This window comes from Rhinoraja longicauda, chromosome 23 (assembly GCF_053455715.1).
Source record: "Rhinoraja longicauda isolate Sanriku21f chromosome 23, sRhiLon1.1, whole genome shotgun sequence".
Lineage (NCBI taxonomy): Eukaryota > Metazoa > Chordata > Chondrichthyes > Rajiformes > Arhynchobatidae > Rhinoraja > Rhinoraja longicauda.
This window is the reverse complement of record NC_135975.1, coordinates 27,173,792-27,198,486: the sequence shown is the minus strand read 5'-3', so window position 1 is coordinate 27,198,486 and position 24,695 is coordinate 27,173,792. Positions and strand designations below refer to the sequence as shown.

Genomic DNA, 24,695 nt, shown 5'->3' with positions numbered 1-24,695 from the left:
CCTGCTGACTTCCTCCAGCACTTTGTGTTCTGATAATAATAATAATAATAATAATGCATTACATTTATATAGCGCTTTTCTAAACACTCAAAGACGCTTTACAGGGTTTACTAAAACATAAAATAAAATAAATAGATAAATAAGTAAACGAAGAGAAAAGGAAAAAGAAGGTGAGGTAACGGTCAGTGGTTGAAGGCAGTGCTGAACAGGTGAGACTTCAGTGATGTTTTGAATGTGGTGAGTGAGGAGGAGTCTCTGACGGTTTGGGGTAGTGAGTTCCAGAGTGTGGGAGCAGCGATGGAGAAAGCCCTGTCCCCCCAGGATCTGAGTTTGGTCCGGATGGGGGGGGACAGGAGGTTTGCAGCAGCAGAGCGGAGGGTGCGGGTGGGAGTGTGTCTGTGGAGGAGGTCAGTCAGGTAGGATGGGGCTAGGTTATGGAGGGCTTTGTAGGACATGAGGAGGATTTTGTACTGTATAATCTGGGGGATGGGGAGCCAGTGGAGCTTGTAAAGGACGGGGGTGATATGGTCACGGATCGGGGAGTGGGTGAGTAGACGGGCAAATCTATGTCTGTTCTAAACTTGTTCATTTGGAAAAGTTAATCAATAACATGTTGGACCACATCTTGGTCCATGTTGAGAACATCCTAGTTGAATTTTTGCTCTGCCAAGCCACACACAATAAACTCACTGGCTGGTGCTATCCATTATATCACAGAGCCTATATTTAATTCCACCAAATTCAAGGAATCTGCATTTCAGCTGATGAGGTGATGAGTGTAAAGAATAACATTACAAGTGTATGCTATTTTGCATTTTCACCAACGTCAACTTTACCTTTAGCTTTAGTTCAGTTTGGAGATTTAGCATGGCAACAGGCCCTTCGGCCCATCAAGTCATTGCCAACCATCGATCTCATGTTCACACTAGTTCTATGTTATCCCACTTTCACATCTGCTCCCTACACACCAGGGACAATTTTTGTTTTACCTACAAACCCTCACATCTTAGGGATGTGGGAGGAAACCGGAGCAACGGGAGAGAGACCACACGGTCACAGGGAGAACATGCAAACTCCACGCAGACAGCACCCAAGCTGGGATTGAACCCGGGTCTCTGGCGCTGTGAGGCAGCAGCTCTACCCGCTGCACCACTGTTTTGTCACCCTGAAGATAATCAACCTGTAATTTTTTAATACAGAACTCCGTCTGTATATTACAAATACTGAAACCGTAGATAAAACCATTGAAGACACCCAAAGCAGGTAACATTATCGACAACCATATTGTGTCAAGTTTCTGGTTCGTTTAGAATCTTTGAATATTCATCAAAGCTGAGAGATGTTGTGAGTGTTTTCTTTATTCACCCTATTTGTCTTTCCACAGGTTGTTGACTACTACCTTGAAGATAAGAAAAAGGAAGACAATAATAAAGGCTTGTATTTCAGAGATGGGAGGAGAAAGGTGGATTATATCTTGGTTTATCAAAACAAAAAGGTCACCCCATTGTCGGCTGGAGGTCTTATTCTAAATGGCACGGCGACAATTTCCCACAGAAGCAAAGAGCACGCGAAAGCACCAATGGGCCAGCGAGACTTTGTGCTGGACATTAGCAATGCTCACGGGTCTGCAGAGGAAGAAAAGAGAGCTCGGAGAGAGGAGTTTGAAAAGAACCTCGTGGAGAGCGGACTGGAGATAGAGAGAGACAAAGAGGTGAGAACATGAAATGTCCTCGCATCGGAACGTTCGAGTTGTAGCAGAAAATTAGTGGCGATTTCGCTAGGGAAATGTTGGAATAAATGTAATAGATGTGGATAACCAAGCAAAGATGAAGTTACTTTGAGCATGCTTCTGGTTAGTTTCCAGAATTCTTCCTTTACCTGAGTACGATTGCATAATGCATGTCACGGGTGATTTTACCATGTTAGATGGACTTTAGAGACCGGGCAGAAGTATATAAAATGATGAGAGGCTTAGACAGAGGAGAAAAATTAAAACACTTTTCTCAGGATGAAAAAAACAATTATTAGAGGGCACAGCTTTAAGGTGAGAGGGGCCAAGTTTAAAGGAGATGTGTGGGGTAAGATCTTTTACAGAGGGTGGTGGGTGCCTGGAACACACTCCTGGGATGGTGGTTGAGGCAGATGTAATAGTGACATTCAAAAGATTTTTGGATATGCAGGGAATGGAGGAATATAGATTATGTGCAGGCAGATAAGAGATGGTTTTGGCATTATGTTCGGCACAGTCATTGTGGGCTGAAGGGCCTGTTCTTGTGCTGTACTGTTCTATGTTCTATGAGTATTGTTGTCATTAACATTTGGGTGTCACGGATCTATCGCTTTATCCTCTGCTGGTCAATGTGCAAGAGATATTATTTAGACATTAATATAATAACATAAAAACAATGATAGCATTTATATTGCATCTTTATCACATAGTAGAATTCGCTAATTCAGAGAATATCAACAAATCTGAACTGCTTACAAAGGTGAGCATGCACCTGCCCAGAAGATTGGACAATGAGATTCAACGTACAGTTTTTTTTGTTGGTAATTTTGACATTATTGGCAAGGCCACCTTTTCTTGCACCTCCTTATTTAATCCTGGATTTAGCGAATGATGTGGCCATTTCAGAGGACTAAGGTTCAATCACACTGGAGATGACTGTTGTTACATATAACCCAACAAGGTGAGCTTGGCAGATGTCCTGCCATGAATGTCGTTCATAAACTCAATCATTTTTATAATCGCTCAGTAGTTTTTGCGGTAATCATTGAGAAGGACTAGTAGTTGATTAATTAACTGGATTTAAGTTCAGTATTTTTCAGAATGATGTCGACCCAAAACCTCACCCATCCATTTTCTCCAAAGATGCTGCCTGAGCCGCTGAGTTACCCCAGCACTTTGTGTCTTTCCTTAGTAAACTAGAATCTGCAGTTCCTTGTTTCTACAGGTGTCCCCTTGATTCGATTTGGAGTTTAGTCCCTCCATTGTTGGCCCAGATTTCTGGATTATTTGTCGTGCCACCACCATATCTCAGTGGGGTTTTACAGAGCAAAGGAAAGGCAACGTCCTTTGCCGGTGGAATTCCAGAGCTCCTGGCTTGAGCTGTGGCATGTCTACCAGCTGGGGAGTAATCTATCCACAATGCATTGGAGGTGCTGCATATTACATGCATTGGAGGTGCTGCATATTGCATGCGTTGGAAGTACTACATATTGCATGTATTGGAAGTACTGCATATTGCACGTATTGGACTTCCTGCGTATCACATGCTTTGAAAGTCGTGCATATCACATGCATTGTAAGTCCTGCATAGCACATGGATTGCCTGATTATTGTAATACTTCCAAGAGCAATCTGATGCAATCAAACTTTTTATTTTGAATCTACAATATCATATAATTACTGTCAAATCAAGTCGATTTAATTTTCCTTGCATCTGAATTAGGGTAACATAGTACCATTGTTGCTTTGGCTTGTATAAATTTTTTGATTTATACTGAGTACAGTCAGCGTGCAACGCAATATAATGTGCCCTTGGATATTCAATATCCTTGGACTATTCTGATTTTTGCCTAGATTTTGCCTAAATTCTGAATAAATTCCCATGCCTTTAATCCCACATGAATCACCTTCTTAATACTAACTTAAACATCTGTAGTCAATGAAAAAATCCTACAATAAAATGTGGAACTCTGTAATTAGAGAGACCTTCAAATTTATATTGCAAGAATGTTAAAGGCATTTCTTTATAATTCCTCACATCTGTTTTAGGGATACCGATGATTCATTTCAGTTTAACCAAATGTTATTTTTCACAGCTGATTTTGGGGTTTCCAGTCATTAAATCAAGCCAGGTTTCCTATGCACATACAACCAGCTGAGACACTAATTTTAAAGTCACTTTTTCAGTAATTAAATGGGATAAAAAGACACTAAGATTACTTGCTCCAACAGATTTGATGCAAAGCAGAACTAATTACCTAATTAGCCCCAATCCACAATCTTTCTCAAAATCCCCAACATTTCCTTTTTTAATTAGAGTCATGGAGTCACGCAGGTCCTTCATCCCAACTCGCCCATGCCAACCAAAATGCCACATGTACATTAGTCCCACCTGCCTCAATTTGCCCCATATCCCTCTAAATCTTTCCTATCCCTCTAAACCATTCATATCCCTGTACCTGTTCCAATGTCTTTTAAATTCATTTGAATATACTAATTTATCTGAATGTTATTGTTGAAAATACTTTGGTCCCAATGATAATCTGGAGCAGACTCCACAGCACAGAGTCTGCCTTGTTGAAGGTACACAACGACCTGCTTCTCGCCATCGACACCGGCGACTGTGCAATCCTGCTCCTTCTCGACCTCAGCGCAGCGTTCGATACAGTGGACCACACCATCCTTATTGACCGTCTCCGGTACGCGGTTGGCATTGATGGCACTGCCCTGAGCTGGTTCGCTTCGTACCTCAAAGATAGGAGTTTCGCCATCAACATAGGCAGTTATTCCTCTGCTCCAGCTAGCCTCTCCTGCGGAGTTCCACAAGGCTCCATCCTAGGCCCCATTCTCTTCTCTCTATACATGCTCCCCCTTAGCCAAATCATTCAAAGGCACGGCATTTCTTTCCACTGCTATGCCGATGACACTCAGCTTTACCTCCCCCTGAAACCCAACAACCAGTCAAATTTAAACAGCCTCTTACACTGCCTTGAGGACATAAAATGTTGGATGGCACAGAACTTCCTCCAATTAAATGAGAGCAAGTCTGAGGTCATCCTATTCGGCCCCCCCCCCCCCCCCCCCCCCCGACTCCATCAAATCGATAACAGGCAGTCTTGGAAGCCTATCCTGCCTAGTCAAACCGCATGTCAAAAACCTCGGCGTGATATTTGACTCTGCATTAAAGTTTGACAAGCAAGTCAACGCTGTGGTAAAAGCCAGCTTCTTCCAACTTCGTACCATAGCTAAAATCAAACCTTTCCTCCAATTCGACGACACTGAAAAAATCATTCACGCTTTCATTTCCTCCCGCCTAGACTACTGCAACTCCCTATACACTGGGATCAGCCAATCATCTCTGTCCCGCCTGCAACTGGTCCAAAACGCCGCAGCGAGACTCCTGACGGGTACCCGAAAAAGGGACCACATCACCCCGATTCTGGCCTCTCTCCACTGGCTCCCTGTACGGTACAGAATCAACTTCAAGCTCCTCCTATTCATGTATAAAGCCCTAAATGGACATTCCCCCCCCCCCCTACATCAAAAATCTTCTAACCCACCTCTCTAACTCCAGGTCCCTCAGGTCCGCCGACTTGGGGCTACTCACTATCCCGCGGTCTAGGCTTAAGCTCAGGGGTGATCGCGCTTTTGCGGTTGCAGCTCCTAGACTGTGGAACAGCATCCATCTCCCCATCAGAACTGCCCCCTCCATCGACTCCTTTAAGTCCAGGCTCAAAACCTATTTCTACTCCCTAGCGTTTGAGGCTCATTGAGGAGGCGCTGTGAACTGTTTGCGTGCTACTGTATATTTCATTTTTTTCCTTAGTACCTAATCAGATGTACAGCACTTTGGTCACCGTGGGTTGTTTTTAAATGTGCTATACAAATAAAATTGACTTGACTTGACTTGACATAAAATAAACTAATCGTTCCCCTGGTTCTTGTGATGACTATTTTAACTCGGTCTCCTATGATCATCATTTCTCTTGCTGGTGGAAATATTTTCTCTTTATTTATTCTCTCAGGAACTTTCATAACTTTGTATAACCCGATAAATTTCCTCCTCATTCCCTGCGGAGATTAATCCCAGTGTTGCTCCTCATCCAATTATTGACGGCCTGTTCCTTTAATTAATATTGATGTCTGGAATTTCTGCCACATGACAGAGATAGAATACATTGACTAAGTAATACTGATTGTGAAATTTCACAAAGCCACTCTTATGTGAATAGTTAGGGAAAAGAAGCTAGGTAAATTAATATTCTTGCATAGTTTCCAAAATATCCCTCTGCCAATTTGCAAACTGTAATTTAATTTGATTTCCTTTGCCTAGCTGATGTAATATTGTTGCTTTTACGTTCTCGTTTGCAAGCAAGTTGCAAACATGGCTGTCATTGCCAGCCTGTGGTGCCCCTCCCTCGTTGCCCCTAAGAAGGCAGCTAAAAGTGAACTACACTGGATGTTCTGGTGCAAAACACAATGGACACAGTGGACCCCAAAACCTCCATGCAAGAAACAAAGTGTTTTCGAGTCAGGGGTCTTTTCGAGTGCTGGAGAAACTCAGCAGGTCAGGCAGCATCTGTGGAGGGGGACAGATTGACAATGTTTCTGAAGAAGGCTCCCGACTCGAAAACACTTTGTTTCTTGCATGGAAGTTCTGGGATTGCTTCTACCTGTGCTGCAATAGAAACTCTTCTTGAAACCTTGTGTGAATAACACTTGGATTCGACATTGTGCAGACTTACTTTAACTCAAACTTTATGCACAAGTGAATTTCTAGGTTTCAATTTGGGAGACGACGAAAACGGGGCAAAATTGAGGGGGGCATGGAATGACTCAACATCCAGTGTTCAGTTGGGAGAGTCAATGCACTGAGTATTAAACCTCATGTTCCATCATGGGTATGTGTCTTGAACATGCAACTGAAAGTAGCTCATTTAACCATTATTTGTTTCTACGATACGATACGATAAAACTTTATTCTTCCCCAGAGGGAAATTGGTCTGCCAACAGTCACAACACACACAAGTTACATGAAAAGCTTGAAATTAAAAGTGAAAACAAAAAGAAAAAGACAAGTGACTTGGCTGGCTGCCGTGTGCACAGCGCCTTCACCGGAACAAATGAACAAACAAACAAACAAACACAGACTTATACCCTGGACAGTGGATTGTAAACTAGAATGCCCCCACTCCCCCAGACTAGGTCCCCCTTTGTTCTCCCATTGTCCTTCATGGCGGTCCCACCAAGTTGGGTCCCCATTGTTCTTCACGCAGTCCCACCAAGCTAGGTCCCCATTGTTCTTCATGGCTGTCCCACCAAGCTGGGTCCCCATTGTCTTCCCCTCCCCTCCTCACATTCATCGACTGTTGATCAGTCGCGAGCCCTAACGCCACCGAGGCCCCCGAAGCCGCCAAGGCTCCTGCTGCTGCTGAGGCCCCACCACCGCCGGGGCTCCTATCGCCACCGAGGCCCCACCACTGCCGGGGCTCCTGTTGCCGCCGAGGCCCCACCACTGCCGGGACTCCTGTTGCCGCTGAGGCTCACGCTACCGCTGAGGCACCCGCTGCTGCCGCCACCAAGGCTCCCATCGTTGCCTCCGCTGAGGCTCCTTCGGCCCAGGCAGGCCTCGCCGCCCTGCTTCTCTGCAATCTTCTGGGAGGCCTGTGGGATGAGTCGGGCCAACAGGGGCATGTCCCGGTCGGTGCCGCGGTTGTTCGGAGGGTGGATTGAGCCCGCGTGGCTTCCCGGGACACTCCCGCCACTCACGCGGCTCCCCGGGCCTGCTTTGAATAACCTGAATTCTCTGACATAATATATTTCTTAATATTTTTAATGCAAGGCAGCTTTTCACTGATTTAAAGCAGGGCTTTTTCAAATGATGATATTGGATAAACTACTCCTTCCTGTAATTGTATTGAAAGTTTTGATAGTGGAACATTTTTAGTTTCGTTTTTGAGATACAGCATGGAAACAGGCCCTTCGGTCCACCAAGTCCGTGCCAACCATGTGGGAGGAGGCCGGAGCACCCGAAGGAAACCCACGCGGTCACAGGGAGAAGGTGTAAACTCCGCACAAACAGTACCTGTAGTTAGAATCGTACCCAGGTCTCTGGTGCTGTGAGCCAGCAGCTCTACTGCTGTGCCACTATGTCGCCTAATGTTCAAATATTTGAGCATTGGTGCCTGTCTTGGTGCTGCTGAGGCCCCACCACCTCCTGTGCTTTACCCCACAGGAGGCACTGGTCTGGTGAATGGTTGTCTTTTACCATTTCCTGGTGCTTCACCCCGGTAGCCATTGTAAGAAGGCCCAGAGCTGGAAAACTTCTTGCTAAACCCAAGGCTACGATCTGACTAGGTAGTTCTACATTCATTTCATGGCACTGGAATGTAATAAGGGACAGGAGCCCTTTTTGATTTTTGTTCATGGAATAAAAAGATTATATTGTTGCCCATGAAGCTACCAGGTTGATGTAAAAAGGTCACGAAGTTCACTAATTTGCTCGGGCAGCAAAATAATGAGATCTTACCGTGCAAGTCCAACCCGTTGCCATGAGTCTGGTCCGGTCGTACCCAGAACTATGGCGAGCTTGCTAGTTGCTGGTGTTGCCTTCATCACCTTTCTGACTGTGCTCTTTGTTTCTGGTGGAGAGGGATAGCAGGGGAGAATGACTGCTAGCAATGTACCCATCCTCTGTCCTGCTCCTGAGCCCACAGTGTCTATGGCTGGTCCATTTGAGGCGCTGGTCATTGTATCTCCGGTGATGTTGCGGCTGATGGCGGAGGACCTCATGATGGCTGCGTGATGAACGTTGAGATGATCAGTGGTCCTTCCCAGCTGAACCTGTCTTACAATGGGTTTGCACAAGGGCTCAAGCAAAGGACATCAGTGCAGAGTGTGGAATTTAGAAGGTTGAGAGGGGATCGTATCGAAACATATAAGATTATTAAGGGGTTGGACACGTTAGAGGCAGGAAACATGTCCCCAATGTTGGGGGAGTCCAGAACCAGGGGCCACAGTTTAGGAATAAGGGGCAGGCCATTTAGAACGGAGATGAAGAAAAACTTTTTCAGTCAGAGAGTTGTGAATCTGTGGAATTCTCTGCCTCAGAAGGCAGTGGAGACCAGTTCTCTGAATGCATTCAAGAGAGAGCTAGAGAGACCTCCAAAGTATAGCAGAGTCAGTGGATATGGGGAGAAGGCAGGAACGGGGTACTGATTGAGAATGATCAGCCATAATCATATTGAATGGTGGTGCTAGCTCAAAGGGCCGAATGGCCTACTCCTGTGTCTATTGTCTATTGTCAGAGGGCAGCACAGCGGTGCAGCGGGTAGAGCTGCTGCCTCACAGCGCCAGGGACCCGGGTTCGATCCTGACCTTGGGTGCTGCATGTGTGTGGAGTTTGCACTTTCTCTCTGTGACCATGTGTGTGTCCTCGGGGTGCTCTGGTTTCCCCCCACATCTGCAAGGCGTGCGGGTTTGTCGGTTAATTGGCCCTCTGTAAATTGCCTCGAGTGTTTAGGGAGTGAATGAGAAAGTGGGATAACATAGAACTGGTGTGAACGGGTGATCGATGGTCGGTGTGTAGTCGGTGTGTAGTCGGCGGGGTGAAGGGCCTGTTTCCATGCTGTACCTCTAAACATTTCATCATCACGGTACATTGAATGGACAGATGACTCAACAAGATGGACTGCTAATAGATCAACAATTGGGAGTGAGACAGTGATTGTGTTGCCCCTGAGTGAATATTTGGATGTATACAATGTTAAGTACCGTGCACTGAAAGACTGGAACACATTAAAGTTGCTGACAATAACCCATAAAATTGAGTTAAAATTAATAGCCTGTGTAAATATTTTTAGTGATTAGGTTGTCCCCACTTGGATGCAAGGAACACTTCATTACCACAGTTATACCAGATTCCCGCAGTGCAATTGGCATCTTACATTTAAATTAACAGCTGGTGGCTGGATTTTCCAGAGCCTGTGAAAGCCGGCAGAGGAATGGAACGGGGTGCAGCCAGCTCTTGGAGGCAGGTACGCAAGGCTTGCATGCATTCCTGGTGGGTCAGCATGAACTCGACATCATTGGCGGAGACAAAAGGGCATTGGGCCTGGGACACTGGCCCGAGGAATGTCTGCACACATTGCAAGGAAGGACACAAAGCGCTGGAGTAACTCAGTAGGTCAGGCAGCACTGGAGAAGATAGACAGAAGGGTTCCGGCCTCAAAGGCCACCCTATTCCGCTTCTCCAGAGATGCTGCCTGAAGAAGGGTCTTGACCCGAAGCGTCACCCTTCTATCCAGAGATGCTGCCTGACCCGCGGAGTTACTCCAACACTTCGGTATAAACCAGCATCTGTAGTTCCTTCCTAAGCATCTCTGGAGAACACGGGTAGGTGTCGTTTTGGGTCGAGACCCTTCTTGCTGCTCTCCAGGTGAGATGTCCTGACAATGAGATGACCGATCTAACACCTGTAGTCACCTTTCCCCTGTGTAAGGGCTAACTTCAACCAGCGGAGAGTTTTCCCCTTGATGTCCCTTGACCCCAGCTTTACCAGTGCCTCTTTATGCCACACTCAGTCAAATGCTGCCTTTATATCTAGAATGGTCCCTCTTCCACCTCTCTGTAACCTGTTCCATGTTGAGAACAGGGCTGCGCTGAGGTCTGAAGCCAATTGATTTGGCAAAACTGAAGCAGCGTCAAGGAGCAAGTTACTGGTGAACAAGTGCCAGAGGACAGCCTCGCCAATGTTGCCCACCATCCGGTTACTGATGGCTGAGAGTACATTGGGCTGGAATTAGATTTGCCCTGCATTTTGTGAACTAGATATGGTGGCAATTTTCCACATTGACTGGTAAATGTTGGTGTTGGGGTAGCTTGTTTCAAGGCACAGCTGGTTCTAGAATACAGTATCAAGTTTAGTTTAGTTTAATTGTCACGTGTACCGAGGTACAGTGAAAAGCTTTTGTTGCTCGCTAGCCAGTCAACGGAAAGACAAGATATGGTTACAACCGAGCCACCCACAGTGTTACAGATACGTGACAAAGGGAATAACGTTTAGTGCAAGGTAAAGTCAAGCAAAGTCCGATTCAAGATAGTCCGTGGGTCTCCAATGAGGTAGATGGTAGGTCAGGACTGCTCTCTGCTTGTTGGTAGGGTGGTTCAGTTGCCTGATAACTGCGGGGATGAAACTGTCCCTGGTGTATCTGGTGCTCAGTCCTGGTATCACATGTAGTAATCAACCGAGCTGAAGATTGCACCTGTCCTAGGGCAGAGATAGGGCAGAGATAGGGTCGACAGACAGAACCTTTTCCCAGGGTGGTAATGTCAAAGATTGTAAGCCATGGCTTCAAGGTGAGAGGGGAAAAGTTTAAAGGTGAAGTGTGGGGCAAGTTTTTTTTTACACACTGATGGTGTTGGCTGCCTGGAGCGTGGTGATGGAGACGACGGCTACAACAGGCCTCTATGGCCAGCTGCAGCTTGGACTTTGGAAATGGTGCCAAAACCTGGCGACTCTGGCATATGAACTCAACGGGGCTGTTTCTATGCATCTGTACTTAATCGGGGATTGTATTTATGTATAATAATAACCTTACTGATCTGTATGCAAAAAGGAATTTGACTGTACCTTGGTGTATGTGATCATAAAGAACCATTGAACCTTTGAGCCACTGGTGGTGAAGGCAGGTAGGATAGTGGCGTTTAAATGGCTTTTAGACAGGCACATGGATATGCAGGGAATGGAGGGATATGGATCACATGCCAGCAGAGGAGGTTCATTTAACTTGGTATCGTGTTCGGCACGGAAATTGTGGGCCGAAGGGCCTGGTCCTCTGCTGCATTTTTTCAGGTTCTTTGTTCCATGATGTTTGGGTTCTCGGGAGAAGCTGGAATGGGACACAAGTTCACGTTTACAAGTCCACAAGTTATAGGAGGAGAATTGCGCCATTCAGCCCATCGAGTCTACTCTGACATTCAACCATGGCTGATCTTTCCCTCCTAAAAGTCATTCACTTGTATTTTGTAATTTAACTCTGAGAAGTGTGAGGTGATGCATTCTGCTGTGACAAACCAGGGTGGGACCTACACAGTAAAGGCCTGGAGAGGGTTGTAGAGCAGCGAGACATGGGAGGGTCCAGGTACACAGTTCCCTGAAAATGGCTACACAGCTCGAAAGGATGGTGAAGAAGGCACTTGGTGCTTGTCATCACCAGTATGGACAATGAGCACAGAACTCAAAGTGCTGGAGTAACTCAGCGGGTCAGGCAGCATCTGTGGAGAACATGGATAGATGACGTCTCAGGTCATGACCCTTCTTCAGACTGATTGGAATAGGGGGGGGAAGCTGGAAAAGAGATGGGGGTGGGACAAAGCCTTGCAAGTGATAGGTGGATACAGTGGATGCTGGTCGGATTGTCGGGTGGCCAGAGATAGAGCGACAAAAGGCTGTGAGATGAGGAGAGAAGAGGTGTCAAACGTGAAACTGGAGGAAGGGATAATGGTGGAAGGGGATGGTGGGGGAAGAGGGAAACAGGGATAGGATAATGAGAGAAATGAGTGCACACCCTGGTGGGGCACAGGGAAGAGAGGGGGTTATAATTATTACATGTGGTGGTGACATTCAATAACATCTTCAATAACTCTGCATAACTTTGCTAATAGATAGAGTATACTGATGTGATAAAGTTGATTGAGTTGGGTTTGCTCTACTTTTAGTGTCAAGCTATACCTGGGTGTTTTATTACAAATGTTCGTTTGACTTGGTTGCAGGTCAGATGGCCGCACATACTGAATCATTCAGATTAGGATCATTGAGGTTGGGATGAAGAGAACAGTCTTAATTCTCATCATTTCCTCCCAACACAAATAATGTCACTGTGGTAACATCTATGGTAACCAATGCCTGTAATGGTTTATGAGAATCGTTTTTTTAATAGTTGTTTTCATTTGCAAATCTTCACTCATTATTTAGATTTAAACAGCACAGAAATACTGCTGACCAAGATGCCCCAAAGTTCCCCCTCAGGTTTCTATTGTATCTTTCCCCTCTCACATTAAACCTAAGACCTCTAGACTTTAGACTTTAGAGACTTTAGACTTTAGAAAAACAGGCCCTTCAGCCCACCGAGATTGCACCAACCAGCAATCACCCCGTACACTAGCACTACCCCACACACTAGGGCCATTTTACAATTTTACCAAAGCCAATTAACCTGCAAATCTGCAAGTCTTTGGAATCTGGGAGGTAACTCGAGCTCCCATGCGGTCACAGGGATAACACACAAACTCCATACAGACAGCACCCAAGGTCAGGGTCAAACCTGGGTCTCTGGAGCTGTGAGGCAGCAACTCTGCCACTGTGCCGCCCTAGTTCTTGATTCCCCCCCCCCCCCCCCTGGGGAAAAAGACTGTGCATTCACTCTATCTGATCCCCTCGTCATTGAATACACCTCAACAAGATCACCCCAGCATTTCAAGTTCATCCAAAAAGTTCGAGGCTTCTCAGACGTTCTAGTCCGCCCTGGACAGAGACTTTACTTCGGTAAACTTACTGAAGGAAAGGTGCGACATTTGCTGCTGTTCGTAAAATCATTACTTTATGATTACATTACTAATTAGCCATTCCTGTGGAAATTCCAGGGAGAACCAAGCAGTGTGCAATCAGCCAGTGTGGATTTTGGAATGAAGCAATTAATGAATGTGCTGTTCTCCATGCAGGCTAGGGTGACGTTTACACAGGGGAGAAACAACTCAGCCAGTAGTCAAAGGTTCAAAGGTCTGTTTATTGTCACGTGTACCAATTAAGGTACAGTGAAACTTGAATTACCAATCAAGTCCTTTAATTGTCAGCAATTGACTGACTTTCCGTGAGCACTTGGAGCTTCAGATTGTCCTCCGGTGGCCATAGATGCTCCCACTGCCACCAGGAAGGCCAGACATTAATTCAACCAAAGGGGACTTAATTAACACTGAATAAATGTGCCCAATGTTGTCCACATGGGTGCCCATGATGTGGAAGGCAGCCATGATCCATTCATGCTTTGACAGTCCAGTCATCCCCATCATCTTGCAGAGTCGAAGAAATGACTGATTGATGCCTGGAGATAAGGTCTTCAGCCTTGGTCGTTGGGTGAAGTGGGCAAAGGGAGGGAGAATGTGACTGGCTTTGCTCTGCTGGGAGCCATCATTGACCTGATGGGCCAAATGGCCTTCTGCTTTAGAAGCCCATATATATATATATATAGTTAGGGCAGTCATATAGTTACACCTCCAAGATTTAGCACCACTATATGGAATAGAATTGAAGTCCTGAAGTGGAATCCAACACGCACGGCTATTCCATACCAACAAGAGCGTAAGCTTTTATATCTAATGATGTTGACAATTACACCTTCTTCCAGCATCACTCTTCTGAAACTTGCCTTTTCAACGCCATTCCTTCTTGCTCCCTTCATTTACTTCAAGAAAAACACCAACATGGGAGAAATTGCCCTCTTTTCCATATGAATTAATCTGCTGCAAACAATGTTCATTAAAAGCAGAAGGGTAACCAGAGAGAAGGTAGGACTACTCAAGGATAGAAGAGGGAATTGGTGCTTGGAGTCTGGGGATGAGGCAAAGTACTAATCAAGCACTTTCTAACTGTTTTCACCAAGGACATGGAGGACAGTGAGATTAGTGTGGGGGATACTAATATGCTAGGGCAGTTTGACCTGGGGATCTATCTCAGGTCATTAAAAGAGGCAAGAGAGATTGCAGGAGTCTTGGTGAAGATGTTAGCATCTTCTCTAGCCACCAGCCAGAGAACTGGAGAGTAGCGAATTTTGTTTTCTTTGTTTAAGGAGAGTAGAGAGGATCCAGGGAATTATAGGCTGGTGAACCTCACATCAGGAAGCTATTGGAGAGGATACTTCAGGATAGGATTTGGTCCCATTTGGGTTAGTTCGGGACAGTCAGCATGGCATTGTACATGGCAGGTTGTGTCTTATAAATTTGATCAAGTTTTTTAAGGTGATGAAGGTGATTGATGAGGGTTGAGCGGTAGATGGTATCTAGATGGATTTTAGGAAGGCATTTGATAAAGTCCTCCATGGTGGGCTGATACAGAAGATTAAGATGCACGGGATTAACAGTGACTTGGTTTGCTGGATTCAGAACTGTCTTACTAATAAAAGAGTTGTGGTTGATGGACAATATTCTAGCCGGATGTCTGTGACCAGTGGCGTTCCACAGGGATCTGTGCTGGGACCTCTGCTGTTTGTGGTATATATGAATGACGTGGACGTAAAGATAAATGGGTTGGTTAGTAAGTTTGCACATGATGCCAAGATTGCTCAAGTCACGGACTGTGAGGAAAGCTATCTGTGAGTAAACAGTGGGACACAGACCAACTACAGAAATGGGCGGAAAAATTGCAGATGGAGTTTAATCTGACCAAGTTGTCAAGAATTGCAGCAGGATCTTGATCGGTTGGGTGGATGGGCTTAGGAATGGTTGCTGGAATTTAATACAGAGAAGTGCAAGGTATTGGATTTTGGGAAGTCTAACAAGTGCAGGACCTGCTCAGTGAATGGCAGGGCCCCAGGGATTGTTATAGAGCAGAGGGATCTAGAAGTAAGTTTAAACGAGATGTGCTGGGCAAGTTTTTTTTGTACAGAGAATGTGGATGCCTAGTTTTGTGGTGGAGGCAGAAACGATTGTGGTGCTTTACAGGCTTTTAGATAGGCTAATCTATATGCAGGGAATGGAGGGATATGGATCACGTGCAGTCAGAGTAGATTAATTTAACTTGGCATTATGTTTGGCACAGACTTTGTCGACCTGAAGGCCTTTTCCTCTGCTGTCATGTGCTGTTTTTTTTAACCCACTTTTGATTTCAATCTGTTGAAATTCTCACTGTTCATAATGAAGAAGTCGGGACACCAACGTTGGGCTTGGATGTAATTTAGAGTAGCAAATCATTATTTTTGACAAAAGGACTCAAAGTGCTGGAGTAACTCATCTGGTCTGGCAGCATCTCTGGAGAACACGCGTTTCGGGTCAAGACCTTACTTCGGACGAAGCAAATCATCACCTATCCATGTTCTCCAGTGATGTCGCCTGACCCGCTGAGTTACTCCAGCACTTTGTGTCCATTTGTGTCAACCAGTTTCTGCAGTTCCTTGTTTCTACAAGAATCATTTTTGGTTTAGTTCTGGTGGCAACAGGTGACCTTCAGAAGTAAATTGCAGGGCTGTGTGGGGGAACAAAGCAAGGACATGCCTCTACACGTGTGAACTTCGGGAAGTTACGGCATCAGAATGTTTTAATGGGTAGCACCATGGCTGTGAAGAATTGGGCGTGTAAACGTTTTGATAATGTTGATTTAAAATTTTCACTTGAAATTTTCTGAATATTTATTTGAAACAGCAATTTTATTTTAATTTACTTTCAATTTTTTTATTCTTTCAGTCCAAGTCTCCCAGCACGGGATATGTCAGGATACATGCTCCTTGGCACGTTCTCAGTCGAGAGGCCGAGTTTCTAAAAATAAAGGTTCAGACCAAAAAGGTAGGGCTTAATCTCATAAAACACCTGAGGTGCTCGAGGCAATCACAGTAAACTTTGCTCTTTGGTAAATATGAACAACTGCCATGATTATCTGAAGCATCTGAACACTGAGAAATGAAATATTTTTACAGTTGCATAAAATATTGATATTGGCATGTTCTATGATAATGTTATGATTGGAAATATTCCAACAATGCTAAATTATATTGGAATCTTGTGGTGTTGTATGAAAACATTGTGAAGGGAGGGTGTTTGATATTGCGATCTGACTTATCGTGATGTTACACTTAGCGGGGTCGAAAATGTCAACGCTTTGTTAGATTGAGACTCGAGGGTGGTGAGTTATTAAATTCGGTTTCTCCAAGATTAATGGGTATGGAAGATGCTGTGTTGGAGATCTTCTTCTGGTATATTATTATCAATTATTAAATGATGGAGTGTTTTTTTTGTTGTTTAATTTGGATTTAGAACATAGAACATAGAGGATATAACAATGCTTCACATGAACAGGCCCTTCGGCCCACAATGTCTGTGCCGAACATGATGCCAAGACCAACTCTTATGTGCTTGCTCATAATCCATATCCCTCCATTCCCTGCATATCCATGTGCCAATCTGAAAGCCTCTTATCAACCCCACACATCTCCGTTAAACTTACCCCCTCACCTTAAAGCTATGCTCTCTAGTATTTAATATTTCTATCCTGGGATGTAGGTTCTGACTGTTTACCCTATCTACACTTCTCATAACTTTATATACTTCTATCAGGTCTCCTCTTAACCTCCAGCGTTCCGCAGAAAACAATACAAGTCTGTCCAACCCCCCCCCCCCACCGTTGCTGATTTCCTCTAATCCAGACATTATTCTGGTAAAGCCTTGAAGAAGGGTCCCGACCCAAAATATCATCCATCCTTTTTTCTCCAGAGATGCTGCCTGACCGCTGAGTTACTGCAGCGCTTTGTGTCTATTCATTCTGGTAAAACTCTTCTGCACCCTTTCCAAAGGCTCCACGTCCTTCGTTTAAGCTAAGGGGGTGACCAGAACTGCACGCAATACTCCAAATGTAGCCTAACTAAAGTCCTATAAAGCTGCATCATGACTTCCTGTCTCATATTCAATGCCATGACCAATGAAGGCAAGCATTCCACTTTCAGGGAGTTATGGACTTAGACCCCAAGATGCCTCTGTACATTGATGCTGTTGAAGGTCTTGCCATTAATTGTATATTTCCCCCCTTACATTTGACCTCCCAAAGTACAACAGCTCACATTTGCTCGGATTAAACTCCATCTGCTATTCTTCCGCCCATTTCAGTAGCTAATCTCTGTCCTGTTGTGTTGTGTGAAACCTTACCTCACAGACTATGACCCTAGCAATCTCAGTGTTTTGTTTGCAAATTTACTAACAAACCCATCTACGTTTTGTGTCCAATTTCACTGGTCCGTCTAATAATTAGAATTAAATATCAAAAATATACAGCACGTTTGGCCAACAATGTTCAATTAAAACATTTGGTTGTTTCAGCTTGTGAAGAGAACAGATCTCCAGAAGTATTTCTGATTTGCTAACAAGTGTTCTTGAAATGTATTCATAAAAATTCTCTCATATATATTCAGTGTTTTCTAAACTAAATGAATGTGAAGTGGGTGGTGCTTAAAATTAGCACCTGTTTGGAAGTATATTATAGTAATTAATCTGTATTAATCGTGGTACAACTGGAATTAGTTACCAAATGTCTTTTTCTTGGACTGAATCAATTGTCACTCATTGTAAAACCTTGTAAGATCCCTTCATGAGCATTGGCAACCGGGCAGAAGATCCAGTATAAATGTTCCTGAATGTTCCCGATGTTGTGGGAGTCCAGAACCAGGTGTCACAGTTTAAGAATAAGGACTAGGCCATTTAGGACTGAGATGAGGAAAAACTTCACCCAGAAAGTTGTGAATCTGTGGAATTCTCTGCCACAGAAGGCATGGAGGCCAATTCACTGGATGTTTTCAAGAGAGAGTTAGATTTAGCTCTTAGGGCTAAAGGAATCAAGGGAGATGGAGAAAAAGCAGGAACGGGGTGCTGATTTTAGATGATCAGCCATGATCATATTGCATGGTGGTGCTGGCTCGAAGGGCCTAATGGCCTACTCCTGCACCGATGTTTCTATGATCTTGCATGTATTCCACTGCTAACGAGGGAGGGGGAAGATGCCTTTCTTGAGTCGTCGGTGCCAGCTGTACTTTGTTCTGCACCTCTACTTTCCCTCTCCCCTGACTCTCAGTCTGAGGAAGGGTCTTCAAGCACCCTTCAGTGCCTGACCCGCTGAGTGACTCCAGCATTTTGAGTCTATCTTCGGTGTACACCAGCGTCTGCAGTTCCTTCCTACCCAGGGGGAGGCGGAATAATTTATCTTGTTTTATTCTGCAATTATTCCTCCCAAAATAAAACGTAAAATTGATCCGAGTGTTTTTCTACCAGGCAAAATATGTGTAAACAATTAATTTAAGGGTACTATTCTCAGGAAAAAGAGCACGCGTGAGGCTTGTGGAAAAGTCAATGACCTGAATTGCTAACTTGTTCCTCGTGTTGCTTTTCGTACTGAGGTGTTCCAGCGTTTTCTGTGGTTAGCACCCCCTGGAAAGTTCACCTGGTCTCTTGTGTCTCGCTCCCGTGCAGGTGTCTGCGGGCAGATTTCCCTTCAGCTGACTTGCAGCAGATCCCTACAGTTCGGGTCAGGAACCTCTCTGCCCCTCTGCATCCTGTGCTGTTCCCTCTCTTGCATTCCCCAGCCAGCCAGCCAGCCAGCCAGCCAGTCAGCTGTTGTTAATATTCTCGGCCGGTGTGAAATGCTGTCGGCTGCCATCCGAGTTCACTGATTCAATATAAATTTGGAGACACAACTATTGTGCAAAGAAGCAGAGGCGGCAGTAAACAATGAGATTAGGCTGCGTGCAAGGGGTTTTCGATGGCCCTGTGGTGGCGGGTTTTGTAGACGTCTCGTTGTTCCAGTCCCCGGCTGGGATCACCCATTGTTATTGGATCAAGAAGCCAGACCGCTAAGTGGCTTGGGGCAGTTTGCCTAATAAAGATGTAGGTCGGATCCCAGGGGCATTATCTCCAGTTTGAACCAGAAATCTGTCCCTGGAATCCAGTGAGAAATTACCGGCAAGTGTTGTGTAATCATGGCAAACTACGGCACACTTTATTTCAAAGAGTTTAGTTTATTTTCGTTTGAAGAGACAGCACAGAAATAGGCCCTTCAGCCCATCGGGTCCGCACCAATCCGTGATTCCTGCACACTAACGCTATCCTACACACACTAGGGACAATTTACAAGCAAACCAAGCCAATTAACCTACAAACCTATATGTCTTTGGAGTGTGCCGGGAAACCGGAGCACCCAGAGAAAACCCACAAGGTCACGGGAGAACGTACAAGCTCCGTACAGACAACACCCGTAGTCAGGATCGAACCCGGGTCTCTGGCCCAGTGAGGCAAAAGCTCTACCCCTGTCGCACTGTGGTGCACCCTTGTTAAAATTAACCCCCCCTCCCCATCTTGATTTTTTTCAGGCCCCTAAAATATTTTTTGAACTATTTGCCACTTAGCAGAGCATAGAACTTGAGTAAGTCAGAGTGGTTGCTAATGTCGGAGAATGATACAAGTGAGAGATATTTTCAGGCATGTCAGGAGCAGTGATTGTTACTGTTGGGCCAGCACACATCATAGCTGGGGGTGCAGGAACTGTGGATGTTAGTTTATTTAAAAAAACACAAAGTGCTGGAGTAACTCAGCGGGCCAGGCAGTATCTCTGGAGAACATGAACTGGACACGTTTCGGGTCGGGATCCTGCTTCAGAATGATTCTTGAAGTCTGATGAAGGGTCCTGACCCGAAACGTCGTCTATCCATGTCCCCCTGAGATGCTGCCTGACCCGCTGAAAGTGCTGGAGGAACTCAGCGGGTCAGGCAGCATCTGTGGACAGACGACGTTTTGGATTTTTTTGGCATATGTGAATTGGTGATGATTCTCTTTAGGGAGGGTCTGACCATTCCCTCCACAGATGCTGCCTGACCCGCTAACTTCCTCCAGCACTTTGTGTTCTGCTAGAAGTTAACAGGGTCCTATTGACCAGAAGTTGGTCAACTTACCCATCGTAGCTATCTTGACCGTGAAGAAATGATCCAATGAGTACTACAGTCCTAACTTATCCTCAAAGAAATGCAAACATTCCCTTTCTTGGCATACATATATTCCAAGTCCTATCTTGCTGCACATTTGTTTACATATCTTAAATCTGTACCTCCAGCTAATACATTCTTGCCAGAGCAAACAGTTTCTGTATTTACTTTACTGAAACCCTGCTGGCATTTGTTAAATGTTAGCGCAGTGATCATCTGAAAACATTATAAAATCTTTAACCAAATATTTTATTTTCCACCGGATTGAAAGTGTGCAATGTGACTGTAGCTTAAGCTGAACAGACTTGCCGTGCTTTGTTCATAGCTAACACTTTCTTGGACATTAACCCTTGCAAGGTACAGGAACCTTTTTTCTTTCCATAACGTATTGTCTTTCCGCTGACTGGTTAGCATGCAACAAAAGCTTTACACTGTACCTCAGTACATGTGCCAATAAAGCAAAACAAAGCTAAACTAAACTAACCCAGTCCAAGCTGTTAAACAGAATTCCTGAGAAGCCTTCAGAGCAGAAGGACGTGTGAGACTCAGCATTGATTAGCCATTTTCTGCTGCTATTTATATTGTAGTTTATCTTTTTATTGTTGCTTTTGCTGAAGTTGTATTGCTGTTCTCTTGCTATCTTCTCGTTGCATGGCTGTTGCTTTAATTTTGCTTTAAGTAAATGCCGGTGCTTTAAGTTTTACATTGACTGAGTGTTCTTATACGTTAACATCTGGCCCACAGCTAACAATGGACCTTTTCCTTGATCATCATTACCTTTCTGCATATCTTTCATTTCTTTGTTCTATAAAACCGCCGTCTAAATCCCTCCTTTCCCTTTCATCTGACTCTCAGTCTGAAGAAGGGTCTTGACCTGAAATGTCACCCATTGCTTTTCTCCAGAGATGCTGCCTGTCCCGTTGAGTTACTCCAGTATTTTGTGTTTATCTCTGGTGTAAACCAGTATCTGCAGTTCCTTCCCACACCGTTCTTCCTCCATCACTGGTCCGGATCCTGGTTTTCCATTGCACCCTGGATTCAGGGCCAGCTCACGTCAATCAGTCTTTAAGTAAGGAGCTTTGGTGACATACTGTAAAACGATCAAGTGTATGTTACAGACACTTGTGTGGGGATGGACTCTGCCCCTTCATGAAATGATGAGACCAATACGTGTACGGCTTTGTAGCTGAATTCTTGTGTGGTATCTGAAACAAAGGGTTGATGCTACCAAGCACCGACTGGCTTCACAATTTAGGCTGGAGGATATCATCATCGACTCACATATAAAAAAAGACACAAAGTGCTGGAGTAACTCAGCGGGTCACACAGCATCTCTGGAGAACATGGATGGATGACGTTTCGAGGTGGGATCCTTCTTCAGACTTTTTTTGGCAAACCAGCATCTGCAGTTCCTTGTGTCACCGATTCACATTTACCTATGCCAAAAAAAGACAAACCCTGTGGAATCGCAAAGAAGCACATTTATCCACAATAGGAACAATATTAATCTTCAAGCAGAAGAGAGAAGATATTAAAAAAATATAGCAACAAAACTGGAAGTGAAACTATTCATTGCGGCACATTTTGTATTTTGTTTTACACAATCTCAGGATTTTATAAAACAAAATCTTTCTACAGATCACATTTCGATGTACATCAATTGTTGAGCTGGGAATCATGGATACTTGTTTGCAGTTTTTATTTAATTTATTCATGGACACTCTGTGATGAAATGGGCACTTATTGGTGTTGCTCAGTAGTCTGAAGAAGGGTCTCGATCCGAATCATTGTCACTCCATTCCCTCCACAGATGCTGCCTGACCCGCTGAGTTTGTCCAAAATGTTGTTTCATGCTCAAGATTCTAGCATCTGCACTTTCGTGTGGCTCTTGTTAACGTTTAGGTTGTCTGCTGTGCAGAAAAACTTCCTGGCATTTTAGGATTATAGCTACATATCAATTTTCTTAAATATTAAATTAGTTTAGTTTAGTTTGGAGATACAGCGCAGAAACACGCCCTGCGGCCCACTAAGTCCACGCCGACCAGCAATCCCCATACACTAGCACTATCCGACACACGAGGGACAATTTACAATCTTTACCAAAGCCAATTAACCTACAAACCTGTACGTCTTTTGAGTGTGGGAGGAAATCGGAGCACCCGGAGGAAACCCGCGCTGTCACAGGGAGAACGTGCAAACTCTTTACAGAGAGCACCCATAGTCAGGATCGAACCCGGGTCTCTGGCGCTGTAAGGCAGTAACTCTACTGCTACTCCATTGTGCCGCCCAAAAATCATATGTAAGTTTACTGTGGAATTATACAACACAGCACAGTGCTACAGTAACAGCGTTGATTATCTGTAATACTGGTCCAATCCTACCATTGCACGTAGGCTTGTGCGCAGGGCAGACTAAGTAAGGTAGGCACCTAGTAGACACAACATTGAAAGTGTGCAATGTGACTGTAGCTTACACTGAACAGACTTGCAGTGCTTTGTTTATAGCCAACACTTTCCTGGAGATTAACCCTTGCAAGGCACAAGAACATTTTGTCCCCAAAGGAAATCAATAAATGTTATTGATCATCAAGTGTTAGATTCAGCCTGGTGTCTCTGGTTCAATTATCCAGAGCTCTGCCTGCCGGTCTAATCATCTAACCATCATGTACCATCGTATATACCACCATGTTGTCTTACAGCTTCCCCCAGGAGAGCTGGATTTAGATAATGAACCAGCCTTACAGCCTTACAGTTAGTGTTTTTTTATCAATAACAATATTTCCAGGTAACTTCAACAACAATAATTGAACTTCGAGGCGGCATGGTGGCGCAGCAGTAGATTTGCTGCCTTACAGTGAAAAAGACCCGGGTTGAATCCTGACTATGGAGTGCTGTCTATACGGAGTTTATACATTCCCCCTATGACTGCATGGCTCTCCTCCGGGTGCTCCAGTTTCCTCCCACACTCCAAAGGCGCGCAGGGTTTGTAAATGGCTTCTGGAAATTGCCCCTAGTGTGCAGGATGTGAAGCTGGGATACCATAGGCCTTGTATACAGGTGATCGCTGGTCGGCAGGGACTCGGTAGGCCGAAGTCATCTGTTTCCAGGCAGTGAAGAAAGCTAATGGCATGTTGACCTTCATGACAAGAGGAGTTGAGTATAGAAGCAAAGAGGTCCTTCTGCAGTTGTACAGGGCCCTAGCGAGACCACACTTGGAGTACTGTGTGCAGTTTTGGTCTCCAAATTCAAGGAAGGACATTGTTGCTATTGAGGGCGTGCAGCGTAGGTTCACTAGGTTAATTCCCGGAATGGCGGGATTGTCATATGTTGAAAGACTGGAGTGACTGGGCTTATGTACACTGGAATTTAAAAGGATGAGAGGGGATCTTATTGAAACATATAAGATTATTAAGGGATTGGACACGCTAGAGGCAGGAAATATGTTCCCAACGTTGGGGGAGTCCAGAACCAGGGGCCACGTTTTAAGAATAAGGGGCAGGCCATTTAGAACGGAGATGAGGAAAAACGTTTTCACTCAGAGAGTTGTAAATCTGTGGAATTTTCTGCCTCAGAAAGCAGAGGAGGCCAATTCTCTGGATGCGTTCAAGGGAGAGTTAGATAGAGCTCTCAATGATAGCGGAGTCAGGGGATATGGGGAGAGGGCAGGAATGGGGTACTGATTGTGGATGATCAGCCATGATCACATTGAATGGCGGTGCTGGCTTGAAGGGCCAAATGGCCTACTCCTGCACCTATTGTCTATTGTATCTCAAAACTAAGATTTAGGCCACATGGAGCCATTTCATGTGGTGAAAATATCGATGACCAGAGGGCAAAGGTGAGAGGGTCAAAGCTTAAAGGAGATGTGCGTGACAAGTTTTTAAATAGAGGGTGGTGGGTGTCTGGAATGCATCCTCGGTCACCGGAGGCAGATGCAATAGTGGTGTTTAAGAGGCTTTTAGATAGGCACATGGATATGCAGGGAATGGAGGGATATGGATCACGTGCAGGTAGAGAAGATTAGTTTATCTTGGCATCGTGTTCAACACGGACATTGTGGGCCGAATGGCCTTCACTGTGCTGTAGTGTTCTATGTTCTATTTCCCAGGTTGGGGATTGGACCCCAAAGCAATGTACCTGCTCTGAGGAAATTGATATGGGCTTTAAAATGGAATTTAACTTGGCTGATGGAACGGCAAAACTTACTGCCTGGGGTGGGTGGTCTGCAGCAATGGCAAGGGG

General features: G+C 44.9%; 1 protein-coding gene across 1 annotated transcript in view; it reads left to right on the top strand.

Moving 5' to 3' along the window:
- Positions 1-1,481: 1,481 nt before the first annotated feature.
- LOC144605114 (anoctamin-2-like) overlaps positions 1,482-24,695 on the top strand; it is a 91,417-nt gene continuing 68,203 nt past the window's right edge. Inside the window, exons 1-2 of the mRNA XM_078420176.1 lie at positions 1,482-1,711; positions 16,184-16,282. Coding sequence (XP_078276302.1) covers positions 1,580-1,711; positions 16,184-16,282 — 231 coding nt within the window. The 5' untranslated portion in view covers positions 1,482-1,579. The remainder of the gene's footprint in view (positions 1,712-16,183; positions 16,283-24,695) is intronic.